At 38.3% G+C, this 22,831-nt stretch overlaps 1 protein-coding gene across 15 annotated transcripts in view; it reads right to left on the bottom strand.

The window, feature by feature from the left end:
* The window catches only part of br (broad-complex core protein), a 62,117-nt gene that overhangs the window by 1,022 nt on the left and 38,264 nt on the right, over nt 1–22,831 (bottom strand). For 10 of the 15 annotated variants that reach the window (XM_018516681.1, XM_018516691.1, XM_018516688.1 and 7 more), the window contains one exon: nt 20,933–21,755. The exons of 2 other annotated variants lie outside the window; for them this stretch is intronic. In XM_018516681.1, coding sequence (XP_018372183.1) covers nt 21,088–21,755 — 668 coding nt within the window. In that variant the 3' untranslated portion in view covers nt 20,933–21,087. Of the gene's footprint in view, nt 1–12,694; nt 13,157–16,217; nt 17,511–20,932; nt 21,756–22,831 lie in introns of those variants that run through there. 3 more of the 15 variants (XM_018516692.1, XM_018516693.1, XM_018516695.1) reach the window with 2 other exon arrangements.

The following is a 22,831-nucleotide window of genomic DNA, read 5'->3' as shown; positions in this document are numbered from 1 at the left end:
GTCTTCTGCCTCTTCCGTCTTTTCCCTACTGGATCACGCCTCGCGCATTAATCAATCCATTAAAAACGAGACTCGCGTCCTTTAGAGAAGTAATTACGCGCGTTACGGCACGTCCTTGGAAACAAAAAGAGAAGGGGGAGGGGAGGGGAAGAACCGGAGAGATGCGGAGGAATCGACGCACTGTTTCTCTTCGTGGGGAGCGAAGTAAGAACTTTCTTTAACGGACGGCTTTCCTCTCCCCGGCCTTCTTCGGAACTGTTCGGAACTGTTCGGAACTCGGAACTCCGGTCACTGCTGATGCGGAAAGAGAGAACGGGACAAGAGGCGCACGCACATGCATGAAATAATTCACATACGCATACGCAAGTACACGCTGGAACACACGCAAGGGATGGATGCACCCCGAAACGTTTCGCACACGTGTGTGTGTATACCACATGCGAATGCGCGCGTATACGTTCACGAGAGGAAATTGCGGGGAAAAGAAGGCGGAGATGACGTTATTTTTATCGAATTGCTGCGTTTAATTTCTCTTTCAATCGAGGAATTCGACTCTAACGTCATTAACGCGCGACATCGTACGAATTATTGCGCTCTGGTGGCTCGAGAGAGTTGCGTTATTGCGGCCGTGGACGTTCACAGTTCATACGCGCTACACATATTTCTCGATATGTGTTCAAAATGACGCCAAACGATCATTTATCAAACATTCGACGAACGAGAATGCATCGCATTTTAATGCCATAATAGATTTTATTGCATTGTTATACGAAATTAATATAGTTCACGTTAATATGCGTTGTATTATACGCGTTGCGTGGTATTTTTTATATTCTCTTTCTTATTACAATGTAATCCATAATTACCTCAGAATAACTTTGTCATTAACCATTCAAGATCCTAACAATGTATCGTTTTTGCTGAAAATATATAATCTCACTTTAAAAGATCTTAAATAATATCACATAGTGAAATAAATGACAATAAAAATTTGTAAGGGGAAGGTAAGGATGAGACGAGAGATAAAAGGAATTATCTATTGGACGGAATGGGACCGCAAATTCGCATATGTCCTCCAATCGAGAAGTGGAATGTGTACACAAGTCGTTTGCCGACTCGCATTATGAATATGCATGTACGTTGTTCGACGGATCTCAGTTGTGTGTGTACACGAAGTCTAACAGACATGAGAAACGAGACGACGAGAGAGTACAGGTACACTGAGCATTCTGGATGACATTTAAAGCATGCAACTCGAAATTAAACTAAACAAATAAACGTGAACATAAACGTAAACGTAATTAAATATGCGTGACTCTGACGAGCTGCGTGGCGACTTTTTACGAAATCGATCCCCCTCGTACTCGTATGATCGCGTGAACGAGGTAATCTCGGGGGGTAGTCTCCGGTTTTGGCTCCTTCGTTTTTCCGATTTTCCGCGATATGCACTTCCACCTTCGTACTCACCGTCTTATACATTTGCACTCGACACGCGACAAAAACTTCCCGCTTATGCGAAGGTTTCCTCTCTCTTTCTCTCCCCCTCTCTCTCTCTCTCTCTCACTCTCTCTCTCTCTCTCTTTCTCCGAAGATACTCATGGCGGGGAAAAGATATTTCGCTCGAGAGATAGTTTTAAACCGGAAATCAGTGTCGGGTGCTTTCTGATCGATGAAACGAATCGTTCTTACTTCGTACTCCTCACTGCAGCGCGTCCTATATGCGATATAAATGTAGGTTAGGTTCAAGAATATATGTCCTGATCATCAACACGATCAGTGGTCGATTATGGACGATTTCTAAATTTATAAATTGTCAACGCAATTTAAAATCAGATGGAACATCGATCTTCAACGCGGGTGTTCGCGCGTGCCGGCTTATGAAGAAGAAATACAAAACTATAAGAATAAGATATGAGGAATAGAAAAATTAAGATGCTGATAGCATCAAATCGACGATTTAATTTAATTTGGGGGGATTATTATTATTTCAGTTTAATTGTGTTGCAAGTCCAAAAGTAATCGGCGCGTAGTCATATATATATATAGATATATTATATGAGATAATTTATTTAAATACATATAGATATATTATTCCAACATTTAAATTAATTGGTTGTCTTATTTAGTTAATACATTCATATAAGCGATCCTGTTCTACTCTTAATATTGAATAAAAAAATATATATGTACAATTTAAATTAAAAACACGTAATTATTTATGCTCGACATACATCATTTCTATCGCTAATCGTTTCAATCGCAATACTGCGAATGAGTTCTTCATGCTTTCTGATGGATAATAATTATAATATTATTGATTGCTTTTTTTGTAGCACTATTTTACCGTATATATATTTGTGTATTTTATTTCTCATATCTTGTCTTATATTTATTTGTATTTCAGTCTTTTACCGCGTCACCGCGAATGCAAGGTTTACCGAATACGACAGGATTACAGGGTAAAACATCGATTCTCCATTGTCACACGGAAATCGACTGTTTGATTGTGGTTTTGAAAAATCATGTTTCAGATGTTGAAGAATCGTGTTTAACATCGATACCAGCTGGATTCCAGTCACTTGCGAAAAATACTACAGCGTCCGAAATAAAAAATTCGTTAATTCGAACGCTGTAATATTTGAGAACATTGTAGTTGCTTAATGTAATGCTTGTAAAAAAAAAATACGTTAACCGATCGCTCAAAGAATAAATATGCCAAATCGCATTTATGTCACTTACCTTCCCGCTGAAAGAAAAAAAGAATCATTTTCTCGGTGACATAATTTTCCTATTCGCAATTTCGATAAAACTGACATGTCGTTTAACATAAACAACAAATATAACATAAAATCTTCTCTAGTCTACTCTTTTTTCGTTGAGGATGTGATAGGTGGACTAGAAAAACAAGTGACAACAACACAAACGAGTTATTAAACCAAATATATAGTACATTTCTTATTGCATATAAAAATGAAAATATATTAAAATGCATTTGATATTGCTTAAAAATAATAATAATAATAATAATAATGATGCGTGGCAGTTATAATAATTGTAGTAAAATCAATCGTAATCATAATAATGAGTGTTTGTAGTAACTGTACTGATCCAAAATAGTAATAACAGTAGCAGTAGCAGCAGAACGGCAGCAGTAATAGTGATCATAGTGATAACGGTAGCGGTAATGACAGCACGCGAAACTCAATAATGAAACTATAGTTACGATAACTCGTTGGTGACAACGAGAATACGGGAATTGATAATAATAACAATAATAGTGATCGTAGCAATAGGGATAGCGATAGCGATAATAAAACGATTATGAAATCAAATGATAATGCTGATGGAAATAATATTAATAGCTATGATGACAGTTGATGTGTGTGTGTGTGTGTGTGTGTGTGTGTGTGTATGTGTGCTGCTGATATAATAAAAAATAATGATAAAATAATATACTCGCGTCATATAATAGTAATAATGATAATAACGGTAATAATAGTGACACGGCAATGACGACGGTCACGATGACATGTGGATTGTATATAGTTAATAAATATATATTATAAAACCAAGACATTGTGAAAAATAACGTAACAGAATTATCACGATATACAACGCACAGGTTTTCGTTCAAGACCCAATTCGCATCTGCGAGTAATATAAACGTCGCGTTCTTCACATTATTTAATTTATTATATTATATTATATCGATCTTTTTTTATATTTTTTTTTTTTTTCAGGAAAACGTTGCTTTACACGCAAATGCGACGTGAGTTCGCGAAACATTTTGTACCAAAACGGAATCATCTTTCCAAGATAGTGGAGACTTTTCCAAAGTTCTTCGGGGTAAGCCGATATGTTGATTACACAAGTGCTTGCGCTTTGACATTGTCATAAGGCTTTATACTCGGAGAGTTTATATTCTCTCGTGTAACATTCTCTATCTGCATCGCTTTTCTGCGTTAGCCAGCGGTTGCGTACGAATATCAATCAGGAAAGCTATTCGTCCGATATCCATGTAGATATCGTAATGTATTATATCTTATCATAAACGTAACTAACGGAAAATTAAAGACTTACTGTATCGTTAGAAAGCTGTCGTGCGAAAAAAATCCTCGTTTATCTATTTTTTTTCTTTTTTTTTGTGTTTTTTTTCCCTTTTCCTTTTGAACAGCTGCTTTCGATAAGGTGTCCTATCGCGCTTATCATTTAGCTCTATGGAGTTCTATGGGGAGAAACCATGGAGGTTTTATTAAGGAAGTAAATCATATGTGCTTCGACGAACAACCACGTGATCTCTGCGCATACTCATCCGAAAGATAAAAAGAAATCATGGAAAAAGAGAGAAAAAAAGCGAAGAAAAAAAAAACTGGGTATGTGCGTCGAAAATGAGAGCTAGCGAGCCCATTTTCACGAGCGTCAATTGTTGTACTACACAGTCGATCTTAACATTATACCGATTGCTACATCTATCGGCGCGTGGGCGCACTTCTCCTTCAGCAAAAAGAAAAATAAAAGTACGAAAAGAAAGGAGAAAACGTAAAAAAGCGTCTCTTCCGTTTGACTTAATCCGAATTCTGCAGCATGGTGATCTCTGCTGATCCTCCTCTCCTAACGTATAATGTTTGCGCGCGCGCGCGCGTTCTCTCTCTCATAAATTTATAAATTCTTTAACTTAACATTTAGGTACTTTTAAGCAACGATTTGGTAACATCAGTCAAACAATTTTCACGCATCAGTCCAATGTATACATATATATAGATATATATTAGCACACGTCGCCTAATTAAAAAAAAAAAAAAAATCGCGGTGAGAAACGGATCAGTCCAAATCAGTCGTCGATCCAATCGTGTCGCAGATAGCAGCGAAATAAACTGCACATATATAGGTGTATATATATATGCAGTAAATATATATATATAATGGAACACGTCGTGATTCTCTCTCTCTCTTTCTTTCTCTCTCTCTCGGGCGAATCAGGTCAGTCGGTTATATGCGACTTGCGCGTCGTCTCCCTACATTTCCAATGCGATAAAAGGAATCTCGCGAAGCTGCGCGGCCCGCCGCGACACGTGCGAATCAACAAACATTTTCAGTCTTTCTCGTGCTCGGAAGCCTGGTAGTTTCTCAGATCGGACGTTTTTAGCAGCGCGCCTAATCACATCAGAATAAAAAGAGTGTATCCTCGCTCTCGTCTCAACGCGCCAACGAGGCCTCGATCTCACGCTTCGTCGCGCGTCGCTTTCAAGCGAACCAAATAAAAGTCATCTTACCGTAAAAAAGCTAACAGGGTGTTAGCTATAAAAACTAGAAACTTTAAAATATTACGAACATTCGTAAAATAATTCTACAACGCAAATTCACCCGCAAAAAAATAGATCACTGTACACTCTAAATCAGTAGCAATGAAAATTTTACTGCTAACAAAAGTGAGTAGCAAAGTCATGGCTTTAAGTATGGATTTTCATTGCTTTGAAGTTAATCTGTCTACTTTTACATAAAGGAATGGACTATTTCATTCGATTAATCGAAGTGGTTTAAGCATTAGTCGATAATGTATTGCAAGATGCATTGAATGTTACTGCAAGGAGTAAATTTAGCGCATCGTTATGTCGTTTGTCTCATGTTTGTCATTTGTCATGGTCGTTACGGGCGAGACGCATCTTGAGACACATATGACATAAACATAATAGATAGATTAATTAACGTAAGAGACAGATTTTTTCAAAAATTTATAATTAAAAATAAGATTAATAGATTGATAGCGTGCTCTGTTCAAAATCTGTCTCCGTAGGCTTTGTTATCTGGTTTCGGAATGACATTATATTCTCTGTCATTATTTTAACCTTCAAATTTACTCCTTTTCGGAGTAAATTTTTCACTCCAATTATGGAATGGATTTTCCATTCCCATCTTGCAGTAAAATTCACTGGCAAACATTGGCGTAATTGCCACTAATACCTGTACTGATATTTCAATTTAATGCAGTGAAATTTCATTGCTACAGATTTAGAGTGTAACGTTACAGTAGCTCGTTTTTTTTTTACCAGTGAGTATAACGAAAGGACGGTTTTGCTGAAGTATCTAAAAATGTAATTAGATACAAATCTAAAAATCATTTTCTTGCACCATGAAAATGTAATTATATAGGGCGCTCGAACTAGTTACCAGAATATCAAAATTTTACGCTCACATTTTGTCTGAGATTCCTACATAACTATTTCAATGGTCCACAAAATTATTTTCAGATTTCGTATCTAGCTAAACTTTTAGCGATTTCAACAAAAGCGTTCTTTCCGTGTATAGATATACGTAAACGTCAATTTCGAGCCTATAATATGTTGAGAATCTGGCGTGGAAGACCAATTAAGCTTACGTTATTTCTAATAATTAGTATTTTTTTTTCATAAAACGTTGATATTTTCGATTGTAATATTTTTATCAATTGCACAACATTTTTTTTGCAAACCGTAAGACTTGGACAATACACGATACTGTCGAAGGTCCTTACGGCACGTACGTTACGAGTTTTAGCATGTATATACATATTACATCCCCGCCTACACACACTTTATTTGAAAGCGACGCGCAACCGAACGCGATAATGAAGAATGACGTCCCAACGGCTGTTGCCGTACCAAACTAACGAGTCTTCGATATAACGCATAAACCGGTGGTAATCTGTTGGCTGCACGATATCGCGTGTTACAGGAATATAATACAAAAGCGAAGAATTAAACGAACAATAAACAAAGAAGACGCTCAAATAAATCTCTATTAATATATGTATAAATTGTAGTTAAATATTCAGTCAAATTTACATTAATTTCATTAATAATTTATTATTCGCATAATATCGCACCGACCGCTGATCGGAGGACAGATATATGTACATGTGTGTGCATGCACATACATGTGTACGTATGTACATTCGTACACGCGAAGTAATGCACGAACATACACAAGCACGCACGCACACACATATAAATATATGTGTATATATATATATATTTATATATATTTATATATAGATATATATTCGTAATTATATTTGGCCATTTTTTACAGTAGTCTCACAAATTCGTTTCTTCAAATAACTCTACTAATTTAAATATTATCAATATCAGTCCTTCCTTGTCCTGACCACTATAAAATTGTGTTCGTTATTCTCGTAATTTAAAGCTTCGTTCTTCTTCCTCATCCTCTCCGTTCCCTCGATTTAACGATTCTTTTTGCTTTTGTTCTACCTCTCAGCGCAATCTTCTCTCCTTATTTAAATTACCTGCGCTAATGCATTCCGCGTCGCACGTAATTTCGCATGCCCGTCGAAATGTACCGGCTGTAAGACAGTTCCTTGACGCTTCTAAAGTTCTCGCGATATATGTACACGATTTACTGCCCCCGAGTATAAAAAAATCTAATCTTCTTTCGAACCGTGCGGATCCATCCATCCAGCCATCCATCCATCCATCCATCCATCCATCCATCCGTACGTCGTTAGTACGAACGACTTACATACAATTAATCCAAGAAACGTATAATTGATTATTTTTTCGTTTCCTCTCCCCTTTTTATCCGACTCGCGGAAAAGTTTAATCGACAAGTCAATACCACCTGTGCATGTACATATTTACTATGTAACAATTGACTAATCGATTCCAAAATACGTTCGCTCTGAATGCGTTTTGAAAGATACATATTTATTAATCCGGATTATAATGCGAGAGGCGGAAAATACGTGCGACGCAACGAGATGTATTCCATAAAACATAGTTTAACATAAATTATCATAGCCTATCTATATAAATGCATTCAATGTGCATGTACACCTGCGTCAGAGATTGCCTATACGAGCCGAAGTGTGAACACACCGATATACGGGTTCGTGCACGCGCGAACATCAGTTCGTCACCCGAGTTGAATTCGCGCGTATATTGAAATTTGTGTACTTCAGAAAAAAAAAAATATATGTATATATATATATATATATATGTACGGGCGCGTATCCGTTTTCACGCATCGTACGTTGCTTTCCGGTCGATCCATTGTCGAGTTACAAATTCGTTGTGCGATCGGCCAGAGAACCCGAAAGGTCTGCGAGTAACACAAATCGACGGAGGACGCGACATGCGCGCGCGTATAGCTTTACAGAAAACTATGACTGCGTTCAGTAGAGAAAGGAGCTTTACACAACTCTGTATACGATTCTTTAATACGATTGATTTAGACATTTAGATCTAGGGAGAAACTAAGGGCAAGATCAATCATATTAAAGAATTTTGTGCAAAGCTGTTTTCTTCGCTAAACGCAACCTATGATTTCTCCTTCCAACGAGCCTTATTAGAAGAAACAAAACAAAGTACGGAATTATTTATACTTTACGGCGACTCAAGGTATTCGCTCTCGCGTTAATGTAGTCGGGAAACGCGATAAGGCCTATCTTCGACTTGATCACGCGGCGAATTGAACCTTGCGGCTCGAGTCTTATTGTGATGCTGTAGTTTGTCACTTACAACCGCATCTCGATTCGCGCTGTCACACAGACCCTTCGGTCCTATCGTGATCGCGATGATTCAGCCTCAATGCAGTCTCGCTCTAATCACTTCCTCTAGTCGCGATCTAAATTTATTACAGCTTCGTTGATATTGGATTAGGGAGAGAGTCTTTTTACATATAGCCGACAGATGGAGATCTGGTCGATTTTTTACGTGCCACTGTTGTGTGACGTATCAGGTTACCTATCGTTGGAAAGGTGCTATCTCATATGACATTTTGAAATAGATTGATCATAGATTTGACGATCATACTGACGCATTCAATCAATTAATGGAATAAACTTGACTTCGAAAGAGACCTGCGAAAATCATTTATCTCGGTTTTTTACCAAGAAATCACAAAAGTTCTACACCGATGGAACAATGATTCTATCCGAAAAATAGTAAAAGGTCATCGATTAAAACGGCACATGTTTGGTTTAATAAAAAATTTGTAAACGATGAAAAAAATATATTTCAATTATAATGGTCCAATTTGTAAAAAGATTCTTTTCCTTAATTCAATATCTCCCGCGCGGTTCTCATGCATCCGATACACTTTGCAGTTACACTTCCGCCAAACTGATTCGACCCAATCAATTTTCAGCCCTACCCGACCTCGACTTGTATATTCCGAATGCATATTAGAGGAAACCTATTTCATTAATGGAAATAACACGGGCGTTAATCACACCTCGCTGTTGTAAGTCAACTTCGCTTTAACTGTACACCGGTTCAAGTTAAGTCTTGTCTTAAATGCAACTCGACCCATTTCAACGACCGTCGCGAAACACTCCATATTCCAACGTAATATCGACCTCGTCGCACACAATTTCGCCGAAGTGACTCCATATATACTGTAATCGGGTATCGACGTATAATCGTGATCGCCGATCGCATCGTCCTAGTCCCGCGCATAGGCATTATGGTGGACTCACATTCGCTCGCAATTGTGCCCTCGACATCTCCCATCGTGTCCCAACTTGCGTTCGCACTCCACAGCGCGACTCTGTCCTCAAGAAAAATAGAAAATTATCTCTCGTTATCTAACCACACGACGATCGTGCTTTAGGCCGATGCGCGTGCATTCGTCAGGCTCTGGCCTACTAGGCGAGCGTCTACCGCGATAGACATTCGCGTGAAAACGGTCATGTCCCAGTCATCATATGGGCTTTTCCTTTATCAAGCGTGAATCGTTGAGGTTCTACTAAAATATAGCGTTCACGGTTTTATGTGGTGACAAGTAATGTATATGTATACGGCTGCCTATTTGTGAGTCACTTAGAAATGTGAGTGATGATCTATCGGTTCCGAACATAACACAAGCGTCCAAAAAATGTCCAGAATTTCGCAAACCTTCGCGACACGTATCGAACATTTTCTGGACCGTTGTATTATTTTAGCACGCGTATCCTTCATCGCCTTCCCGTCCATTTGCTCTCGAACTGACCGCGTTACATTACCATTAAAAAGCCATGAGAGAAAAAACGCTATTCGAAACTATTCGAGAGACTCGGTCGACGAAGGATGCTTCAAAGCGCCGTAGAACGCGAAATGGACGAGAAGGAATGTTATAGAATGAGATATTCTGGCCGGATACTACGAAAATGGAGTAATCTGTGTCCATGGAATATATTATAAAGCGGAGCTTCCATCGAGTATGCCGCGAAACGGAAACAGCTGTAACACAACGGTACAATAAGAGCAGGAATAATAGTCGTAATACCAATAATAATATTAATAACAATATTAACAGCAATACTAATAACCGATATAGTAATGATAATAATTGCGATATACGATGAGTAATAATAATAATAATAATAATAATAACAAAGTAAGGTACTTTACGTAAAATTCGTTAGGTATCGTAAAAACGAATGTAAGTCTATATAGAATAGCCCGCTAAAGCATTTAATATGGAATGAATATATTAGGATAAAATATATGTGTATATATGTATATATATATGTATATATATATTAAACCATTGCATCTCACTTTTCCCGATTCAAGCGACGACGAAAAATGACGGTATAAGAATATTTCTCGCAGACCTAGGCTAACTCGAGTTCTCTCTCTCTCTCTCTCTCTCTCTCTCTCTCTCTCTCTCTCTCTCTCTCTCTCTCTCTTCATGTTTTCGAAAACCATTTCTCCTCAAACCATCGGAACCATGTAAATCGGGCAATATTTAATATCGAAACGATTAAACTCTCGAATGCTGTGCCTATCCCGGGGCTCGCTTGCAGTCTTATCTCGAAATTGATTTTTGGACGCTTCTACCTATACTTAGTTGGACGATCGTGTCTTCGACACAAAAAGCCTTTTCGAATAATATATCCCATTCTCGCGTTTTATATCGATCTAACTAATAAAGCTTAAATTAATTCGCGTTTCATAGCCAATAAGCGCTCTTGACACGGTTTCGAACAACGGTTCACCTTGTTCCGTATCGCGAAACTATGCCGAAGCTTTAGCCAAAGTGCGTCTACAATTAAATCCCACACTAACGATTCCGAGACTGAAGCAGCAATATATAATCACGGCGAGTTCAAATCTCTGTGTTCTCACAGAACGAGTTTCGTGTTTCATTCACGAAAGAAATCACGGTAAACGATGCGAGTCACGGTAATCGCTGTATCTGTACCACCGGAAATTGCACTCAACGAGATTATATACACCAATGTCAATCTCCTGAACTGTATTAAAATCGGTATTCACATGTATCCAGTCTATTGTATCCGATCTGTCGTGTGATCATTTATATTCTTACAGTATTAACAGAAATTTAACGAAAAAAACAAGAGAAGAACATACGAAAAGCGCGTACACTAGAAAAATAAGTACAAGTAATTATAAAATTAAGATTACTTTTCTCTATTTTAATCCATTGGCACTGGGTCCCGTAAACCATAACACCAGTGTGTGTGTGTGTGTGTGCGTACATACGTGTGTGTGTGTGTGTGTGTGCGCGCGCGGCTACGTGTATATGCGTGTTTGTGCGAAATCTTACGTGCAAAATCTAAGTAATCGCTTCCGTGAATTACGTGCAATAGTTGCGAATAAATCATTTGCTAACAACACACGTCTCGAGGATTACGCATCGATTAAAATCAACTCGGGAAATCAACCCTAATTTGAATTATCTTGATTGCACTCCCGTTCAGTCTCATTCTTTTTCATCACAACTTTGTCAATTAATTAGATCCTAAAAACTTCCTTGAAAATTCGGGAGCGCGACATCAACGTTAATATCACCGTCTCGTCATAATATCCAATTATGAAATAAAATGGGAATATATACATGTATATATATAAAATAATGGCGCGATCAGAGTACTCTACCGATTCCAAGATCGCGCATGACAACGATATTTATCACGTACACTCGCATCTGGAAGCACTGATTTCTCGCGCGCGAACCGACGTTCCCTACTTTTTTTTTTTTTTTACAAAAATTGTTGCCGAGCGGCTGAGACACACGTGGAAGATTTTTAAGGACACACGCACAAACATCGTGAACACAATGGCGACATTCGACGCAAATTCCTATTGTCTCTCGAAGAATGACCGAGTTGTTTCCGATAATCGCATCTTCCTCGAATGATCGAGTGGCTAAAAGAATCCATAGATCCCACACATTCCATGGTCCCAAATGTCAAACCCATTATGACCGATGTACAATCGACAGGTGATAATAACATAACAATTGTATTTCAAATCTCGTAAAAAACGTCGGCAATCCGTTACCGGTCAAAGGTCCATATCAATTTTCACCGTATATTTATCGCTGAAAGTGTCCGTCTGATTCTCATCTCGCACTAACTTTATACACGTGGCTTTCGTATTAATTCCTTAAAGCCTGGATCGGCAAATTGCTATGAATTATTTTTGATGATTGTGTACCGCAGCTTTTCTGGTTCCGACATTCTAACAATTGTAAGCGGAAAGAAAAATATAGCTAAATACATCAATTTGAAAGCATGGGTATTTACAACGTAAATACTCTCAAAAGATCACGCACATTTCGATAAACTGAAGAAATCAAATCAGACGGCTGTATGCAGCGTTAAATACGCGCGGTAATGATTGTGGATCGATGAATCGAGCAACAGGCTGAAATCACTAGTCCTTCTCAACATTCGATGTCGTTTTTCTTTTTGTTTCCTTTCTTTTTTTTTGGCTAGAAACAGCAAGAATTCAAGAAGAGAACGACGCGATTCTCTCAGGATGGCCACGCTGTCGATAATCTGGTCGATCGCACGACCTGGTCGATCATAAACAACGTGGAACTTTTTTTTATTTTAGCGTCTATTAAGCTCGTTTCGTGATGTCTCTTGGCACGTAAGATACGCGCGTGCGCAATCACTTCTATTTCTGCCTACGATGGTAGATGCTCTTGTGGTTGTTCAGGCTGTTGAGCGTTCTGAACACCTTGTGGCACAACGCGCAGACCGCGCTGTTCAGGGGTTGAAAGTGCTGCTGCTCTTTATGCCGCTTTAGAGTGAGCTTCGTGGAAAGAGTCTTGCCGCATACGTCGCACGTGTAGCAAATTCCTGGTGGCAGCAGGCTACCGTGTAACGGGTGCGACAGTCGCATCGCGAGAATCGCCGAGGGCGGACCTGAGATCCGTGTGATCGCACATAGACATATTGATTTTTTTTTAAGATTTTGATTGTGAGATATTTTTTCCGTTTGGATGAAAATGTCATCGAAGACGTAAAAATGCAAACATAAAAGAGAGCGAGAGAGAGAGAGAGAGACAGCGGCGATACGGTTGAGCGTTTTTATAAAGCGATAGGCAAGCAAAGCGATAGGGAAAAGTTACGTATGTTGATAAATATAGCAGATAGAAAAAAGTGTAGGCAGTACACAAGTCGATAAATTATATGATAAACAATAGATTTAAAATGTGCATGAAGAAACGATAAATAAAGATAGATGAATACAAGTAAATAATAAATAGACGTAAAATAAAGATAGTGACATAAATGCAGATATGAAAAACGAGCGTGAGAGAGAGAGAGAGAGAGAAAAGATGAAATATGCAAAAAGATTTAAAAAAGAAAAACAGAATGAGAGAAAAAAAGAAAGAGAGAAAATGAAATCAAGTACCATAGTCCGTTACATATGCATCGACACCCAATTAAAAAGAAATATTTCCATTACGAACCAATATTTGTGGTGTAGGAGGCACACGGAGAGCCACGTGTGTGGATGGACCCCCAGCGCAAGTCCGTGTTCGTGAAGGTAGCGGGTAGGTACACACAGAACAATGACGAACCAGAGCCAAACGTATAGCCGAGCGAGCGGGACCGGGAACAAACAAGAACAAAGATACGACTGCTATTAATATCACTGGACAAGATTAGTTACGATACGCTGCTAAGTATTTTTGTATGATTAGGGCTAGAGATAGGGTGATATGCCAAGGTGTTAAGGGGCCAAACGTGAGGTTCTCGCTGACAGTCAAATTATAGGCAAGTCGGTTGATTGAGGGAAGAGAAGGTTTAAGATGAGTTTAAGGAAGAACGGTTGAGGATTAAATCGGGATCGATCGAGAGAGCAGATTGGCAGTGGTATCAAAGGAAATTGCTACTGGATATCCGTCGATACTCTTACTGACAGCCTGTTGAAATGTCCCTGCGAGCCACGTACGTTGCTCGAGTACTTCGTTTCTGCTGCATCTTAATCGCAGAGAGATATAAATGTGGCTCGGAGCTCTGGTTTGTCATTGGTCATGCATAATAAGCGCGATGATCGTAGACCGCCGGAGGAACGACAGTGCGATTTTCGCGGATTCTCGTACCGTAAAGAAAAAGAGAGAGAAAGAGAGAAAGAAAGGGAAAGAAAGATCTTCCTTGCATTTTAATTGTTACGTGAATTACTTTGCAATCGCCTGTTTTATTTCTTCACATATATGGCTGCGTTTAACTATTTCTATAATAATTTACGAAACACAATATCTCTCAAGTGCTACGAAGATTTCGTTCTTCGTGATAAATTCGACAGATCCGAAAGTGAAAACCCAAGACGGTCGTTACTGTAACCGTTTTGCTGTCATCGCGAAATGAAATAAAGGTTTAATTATAAACGACTCGAGTTTTTCACTGTCCATGTAATTCAATATTTGGCTTTGTATCCGATAAATTGTGATTCGATATATTGCTCTTAGAACTAATCAAGAGGAAATCCAGACATGATTAATGAGGAGAGAAATTATACTTCAATGCGTACTTATCGTAATTTAAACATTTATGATGAAATACCGGATGAAACGGAAACGATATGAGAAAAAAGATATTCCAAGCGAGCTTAACAAGCAACGAAATGTCCGCACATACCTTTCTCCGAGCTGTAAAAGTAAACGTGCCACTTTCCTCCGGCATATTAACTGACTTTCGATGGAAAAGGAGTAGTATCTGTGGTGTCAACAGAGGCGATGATGGTAACGGTAACTAATACATATATATATAAATATATATATATATATATAAAATAATAGTAACGGTCACAGTAGAAAGTGTAATAGTAGAGGCATAGTAGCAGGAGTGACAATAGCAGCAGCAACAATAATATGAAAACTTGCCGATAGAGAAAAATGTTAATGGCGATAACAACTACTACAATACATCAAATAGAAAAGATATGATGGTATAACATCGGAGATAAAAATATTCAATTTTCGTTTATAGACAAGAGAAAGAACGACATATCTAGAAATGAACGTGCCTTTTCCAAAAATGTAACAAATAAAAGTACATTAACACGCTTATACGTGCGCACGCGCGCACGTATATGTTCCGTGTCGATAAATGTACCGTTTATTTTTAGCGATTACAATCTTTTAATGCACGTCTTGTTTGCCTACGAACAGCTTCGACAATTTTTTTTCTCAACGTTCTTTTTTTAACGATGTTCTTCAAACGCGATTATATGATCAATCTAAAATAATAAGAACACATATCGCTTTTTCAAAACTGTAATTAATAAAAATACAGAAACACTGTGCTAATACATGTGCATGCACAAAGTAAGGCATCGAAACGTGAAACAATTTGAAAAATTATGTCGAATACTTATAATTTACGGATGCTTCTCCTATTTGCACTTTAAGAAATCAATATTAATTCGCTTTTACGCTATATATTGATTCAAGTAAACCATCCTAAGATAAAATTAATTTTTAATATGTAAATCCTATTCAAATGTGATGGGCGCAAACATAATTTTGCAAAAATCAATGGAAGCTTCTAACAACACATTTATATTTCATTTCCAATTCAATAAATTATAGAAATTCAAAATTAAAATTGTAAAAACAGTGAAATATTAATTTTCCGTGTGAATATCGCGGAAGACTTATCAATTCTGCCAGTGGCGCTGAATAAATTGATAGAATTGATAACGCGTGTGTCGTGATGTAAATATATTTGAAATCCCTGAAAATAAAATCTTACTATTAAATCACAGCGAAGAAACTCTGTCGTGGATGGGGCACGAAGGCGAGGACGAAGACGTTATATCAGGAAAAAGGGAAAATTATAAGACGGAGGATGGAAGGAAAAGGATTTATTTGAAACAGGTTTTATTCAACTATAATTGCCTTGTCTAAGGGAATGGAGAGCGTATATATATTACAAATAAATTAGATATATTAAATAATATTTTATTATCCCGTTTTTGTACCGCACCTTTCTTTATATCGCCACATAGGACGCTAAACGAAAAAAATAAAAAAAAAAAAAGAAAAACAAAATTTGTCTGCAATTATCGTGTGTGTTTATCACATAAATAATATATAAAAATAACAACAAATCGCGTAGCCCTTGTCGAAAATCGAAGGATTTATGCCTATCACATAAGTAATCGTTCAGATTCTAATACACACGGACCATCGGCCCTTCGCTCATTTTGCAACGCTATTTACAGATGATTCTTATTTTTCATAAAAAATATCAATGCAGCTTTGTGCGCGTGGTCGCTCGTGTGCTCGAAGCGACACATCATCACCTTTCCGGTTACGCATTTTATTTCAAGACGTCGTTCATCCGACCTGCATTTAACATTTAACCCATCGTCATAAACGAAGACTCTATACAGACGACGACTACTTTATCGCGAGTGCATCCCTCAGACGGTGGTAGAAAGCTATCCGACATACGTTCGCAATAGAAATCGATTAAATTCGCTTCATCAACGCGATACCGATTCAAGTAATTCAACTCATTCGTAATTTCTCCGCGTTAGTTTGCGATAAGTTGATTGATGTTATACTATAATAGATCACATTAAGTCGCACAAAGTATAATTGTATGATCGATCGACTTTGTTTTGCACTTTGCACTGCCTGTCTTTTTGCCAGTGTCGCTCGAATACGGTGTAACAAACGGAGAGAACCGAGATTTTTATATTTCGAATTCGTCGACTTACATATTCCGCTGTACGGCGAGAAATAACCTATTTCAATCGCCGCGGCGTCAATTTCCAAATTTCGAATCGCGCCGGATCGTAATCCGTATCGATAACGGCAACATATACGTTTGTTTCGCATGAACATTCGGTACACCCTCTTGATGAAAAAATTCATGACAGAGGTAGAGAGAGAGAAAGCGAGGGGAACAAACGGCGAGCAATCTCATCCCATTCGCGGATGTTGTTGAGTCTGGTGTTGCTGTTGCTGCGCAGAGTAATTTCTGTCGGTGTGCTCTCTCTGGTCTCTCTGCCATTCGCGGGCCTGCGCTACTTCCTTTCTCTGCTGCTCGTTTTTGTTGTGCTGTCGGTGGTAGATGCTCTTGTGGTTGCGCAGACTGTTTAGACTGGAGTAAACCCGCTTGCAGATGTTACAGATCGGTTCCTTGCTGGGCCTGGTGTGCACGTTCTGTATGTGCCGCTTCAACCGCGTTAGGGAGGTCAGGTTTTTGTTGCACGGCTCGCATCGAAACTCATCGCTCGCGCCGCTGCCGGCCAACAGACCTGGCGGCAGAACCAGACACACAGGGGTTACTACTTTTGTAGGGGTTTTTGGCGCACGGTACGTCGCACAGACGTCGGACAGGTGGACAAGTAGACATTAGACTGGGGCAGGGGAGGATTGAGATAGAGAGAAAGAGAGAGACAGAAAGAGCGAGAGAGAGAAAGAGAAAAAGAGAGAGGATATCATCCCCAATGTATTTCTTTACTTTGCCCTTTCCTTTTTCTTTTCTTTTTTTTTTTTTTTTTTGGGAGAGGGAAGGTTTTCTTTTCTAGCCGCGCGGCCTCGTCTCTCGCGATCGCACACCACCATTTCACGCTCCTACACCACCGTCACATTTAAGATCACACCACCACAGTTTTCGCAGCTGAGAAAATATCGTGCGCCCGTGTGCTCTCTTTTTTGCCTCTTAATACTTTATTTTGCGTCTTTATTAATCGAGCATACGTTGTACCACCGTCACCCGACAAGCCGTGCCCAAACTCGTTTACGTGTTACTTCTTAAAACCACCTTAAGTTATATATGCTTTATGGATGCTGCTACTGTCATTGCTGCTTGCGCCTCATTGCGTGATGTAACGTTAGATTATCACGAGGGGAACGCCTTCTAACGCACACCGGATGCAACCATTGTCACCGTATATACTTCTCGTTTTTTTTCCTTCTTTATTTCTTTTTTAGATTTTTGTATGTGGTCAACTTCTCTGTAAATTCGACTATGTTATCATCATATTAATCTCTTTATCGTAACCATAATTTAAAGAGTCATATCACCAATGTCATAGTCATTGTTAATCTCGTCGTCGGTGTCAATGTCATATTGTCATCTTCTCGATTTTTCTCTTATTCTGATGCCGCTTTGTCGTCATTGTAATTGCTAATGTCATTCGTCGCAGTTATCTTCCGTTTTCATCTTTCTTTCGTTACCAAAAACCAAACGAAACACGATGTAACAAATAGAGATAGAGGTAGTTTCCGTGCATCGAAATTCATAAAATCACATTGACTCAATTTATTCGACTAAATTTATTTAGCCATTCTATTTCATCTCACATCTGAACGAATCATCAAGTTTGCCATTTCAATATAGTTCGATGTGTCCATTATTGTCATGTGATCGATATCTCCTCACCTTTAACCTCGTCAATATTAACATTATTATCATCGTTGTATCCTTCTATTAGTCCGATCATTATCATTTGTAATGTGATACAATAAACGGTTTATAACCATCATTATAATGAGTACCGTCATCGTCCTTGTCTTTGTCGTCAATATTCTCCAGCATTATCATTATCGCGTTCGTCATTCCTGACTCTATTATTGCCGCTGTTTTCGTTTACTGCATTTGCGCGTTCTACGAGGTATATTTTGGATTTCTCTTTTTCCGCGATTGATTTCATAAAACTTGTATGAAGAATTGTACACAACTGATTTTTATCAAAATATGGTAAAGTAAAAGAAGCATAAAAGCTTATATGGTATAAAACTATAGATTATACTAACTCTTGTAGCACTTATTGTTATTATCAAACAATATAAGTGAGAAATAATAATTTTATATACTAATAAAAAATTAAGTGCTAAAACATTAAACAAGAAGTGCTAATACATGACATAATTCATACATGTTATTAATATTTCAAATAGTTTATAGTGATATTTTCAGAGAGAACGATATGAAATGTCAAATGTTGTATTATTGTAATATCTCAATTTATACGTTTCTCTTTCGCGTGTAAACGCTGTTCCAATGATTTTACTCGATCAATTAGCTGTATTTTATACAATCACGTAACAATCGAACTTAAATCTTTACGAAATACACTAAAGTGTATTATATTGAATACGATGACAATGGTAATAACCGCGATGCTCTATTCTAGAAGGCTTTTCTGACACGATTTGTTTGCAGCATCTCTCAGTTCATTGTGTGACATTTATTTCTTTCAAACGCAATTAGGATAACACAGTGCAAGCAGTTCTAAAGTTCCAGCGAACGATCGTGAGCGATGAAGTTAGTGTTTCATGATCACCAGGTATGATGTGTGTATATATATATATATATATATATATATATATATATATTTATATATTTATATATAGATATATAGATATATATCAATGTCAATGCATATTATTTACAGCAAAATAGAGCGTAATATCTTATATGTATATAGATATATGTACATGTACGCGTATGAATATGCGCGGGAGAGTGGAAATATGTGCGAGCTGTATACACAAATGCGATATCTGTTTCTAATGAGGTGATGCGAATGAAGCGTAATGTATTCTATATTTCATGATTAATGGCATTTTCGTAGCCTTGAGCGAAAGAGCTACCAACAGAAGTTCTTTCTTCTCGCGCGATATTTAGGCCGTGAGAGATAGCGCTCGCTCATTAGAAACAACATTTTATTCGTTATTTCTTTCTTTTAATTACTTATCTTCTTTATTTCTCTTCGCCGCTAAGTCGCGACTTATTGCATTATATACGCCGCGTTATAACAATAGATCAGTAGTTTTTTTTTTTCTTAAATATAATTACAATCTCATGAGTACAGGAACAATGCGATATTTATTTATATCAAAAAACGTAGCTATAACATTTTGTGCAACGTGAGTCTTTATAAAAACGTAACATTTTGTATTTCTCTTTGTATGTAACTAATGAAATGTCACAGATTGTACAACGTCAAATAACGTTTGATTAAAAAACAATCTGATCTATTAAACAGTCAACCAGCATTTTTATAACGACTTCAGCTTTATAATACGTCCAATATCGGGGAATAGATAACAGCAAAACAATTCACACTCTTTTTCCAGTAAAATCTCATTGGATAAATGTCGACTAGTAATATTATTTTATAAGTACGAATATATTTGTGAGCGTATCCAAAAAACGAATAAATAAAAACAATTTTTTTTAAATTAAGATTTAGAAGGGTATAACTGTAATAAGACCGATTTTAATATGACAAACTCAAAATAATGCATCCCCCACACTTTCATTACCAAAAACTAAACGAAATACGATATTACAAATAAAACGCCAGAGAGCGTTTCCACGCATCAAAATTCAAACTCTAGAAAATCGCATTTTAATTAGTTTAGCTAAATTTATTTTATTAATTAAATAATTGTACTCTATATGCTATACAATATTGCATTTTTGAGGTACTGGTTTATAGATAAGGAATTGCTGATAGTTTTTTTTCTTTGGTCTCAACTAAGGTAATCTGCCGAAGGAATAAACGACTAGCAACATTTCGCTCCAATACTGTTGAGATTAATTACAATACATCAGCGGTAGTGTAACATACTATAAGTAGAACACATTTATACAAAACGGGTAATGTCTTCTATTGACAGCCGGTAGACTACAACATCTCTCTCTCTCTCTCTCTCTCTCTCTCTCTCTCTCTCTCTCTCTCTCTCTCTCTCTCTCTTCGTAGACATCTCCAAGGTTTGCATCGTATGTGCATTCTGTACACGACGATTGTATTCTTAGTTCTTTTATTCATCGTATTTTACGATAGAACGGAGAAGTTCGTCCTAGATCGGTGCTGCCGGTCAATACGTGACTTCGCATTTTGCCTCTTGCTCTTTGCGGTCCTTGCGAGCGTGATACTGGCTTTTATGACTGACCAGACTGTTCCTGGACTTGTAACTTCTACCGCACTGATCACAAGATAAAGATTGCGGCACATAGAAATGCGTGTCAGCCAAGTGTCTCTGCAGGGACCAAGCGCGTGAGAAGGTTTTCTGGCAAAAATTGCAGTAAGTGCGATTCGTGGATTTACGATCCGATTCGTAACAGGCGCGCAACGATTGCACGATACCGTTTTGTGATCGTAACCGTGGCAGGTTGTACCGTGACGGTGCGTCATTATTCGAAAATCTTCCGGACGTTTGCGGCTGCTGTTTATCTCGAAGGTCATCGTGACGATACTCGTGCGCCGAATCAAGATCCGTATGGCTCTCGAGTGTATGATTCGACAGTAGGCAGGACTCAAGCTCGACCATCCTCGGCGAGATAGGCTCCGATTTCAGTACGATCTCCATCTGATCGTTAATGTTGTCTAAGAGATCGATTATCGGCAGCTCTTGAGGCTGCGATTGCACCATCGTCTCACCGTACCGATCTGCGCTTGTATTTTGGTTCGATTCCTGTACTTTTCGTTGATATTCGATGTTGGTAGCGGACTGCCAACCCCCGTCCTCCTCGGTGACCTCCTGGTCTGCAACCAAAGAGGAGGGGGCTGAGTCCAACCGGATTCACGCGACATCATTTAATACCATAACGAGTTATTCCCCCCCCCCCCCCCCCCCCCCCCCCCCCCCCCCCCCCCCCCCTCCCCTAGCTTTCTTTCCCACTTTCACACATTCTCTTTCTCTCTATCGTAATGTAAGACGCACGAATTCTGAAGCTGATTCTCGACAGAAGTGAATTGAAACGCTATTACTAAAATTGGCAATGTCTAACGGTTGTATTCTTGGCGTAAAGTCAACGAACAAATGAGAGCGACGTCTTGTCGTTACGAGACAGCGCGAGAGTCAGTAAATCTAAACCACAATTGACTTGAGAAAGATTCAAACTGGATCTGTTCTTGAATTGGCATACAGTCTATTCAATCTATCCAATTTATTTAACGTTATGTAAAATTAGACTCCTATTATATTTGTAATGTAACGGGAAAGAAAATGTCATTAGAATATGTCATATTGAAATTTGAAATTCTGCTCTTGACGGCGGAATTATGGAGTTAAAAGACTAGACAAGGAAAAGCAAATATGGACAATTATAAACGAAATCCAACGCAATATATCGATGCAATTGTAAAATGAATAACGCGTTGGTTTGACTTTACATATCATCGCCCGCGGGCGGGACGCTTTTACTCGTCATTTATTTTAATTCCATGATTTTGCCATGGACACAGTATTAAGGATTAATACAACAATTCCAAACAGATGATTTTTCCTTCCGCTATTGTTTAACAGCAGGAATAAACATTTAGAATTAAATTCAAGTTTAGCTAATTCTCGAACATTCTATATAGCAATCGATCTACTAAGAGAACGGATTGTTTATACGACCGATCTTCAACGGAATCGAGTCCAGCGAGAGACGACGCGAGAGATGGCACGTTTTACACCGTAACATTCATCAGGCGAAGCATATCGTTAGGATGACAACGATCGTCGTCGACAGAAGCACGGCAGAGTTCGCGAACGCTTCTTTGCGGGATTTTACCCAGCCGGTTACCCGTGGCAACGCTACCCCACATCGGTCCTCCGCTTCTCTACTTTGCCC

This window comes from Trachymyrmex cornetzi, unplaced genomic scaffold (assembly GCF_001594075.2).
Source record: "Trachymyrmex cornetzi isolate Tcor2-1 unplaced genomic scaffold, Tcor1.1 scaffold646, whole genome shotgun sequence".
Taxonomy (NCBI): domain Eukaryota; kingdom Metazoa; phylum Arthropoda; class Insecta; order Hymenoptera; family Formicidae; genus Trachymyrmex; species Trachymyrmex cornetzi.
This window is presented reverse-complemented; position numbering and strand designations above follow the sequence as displayed.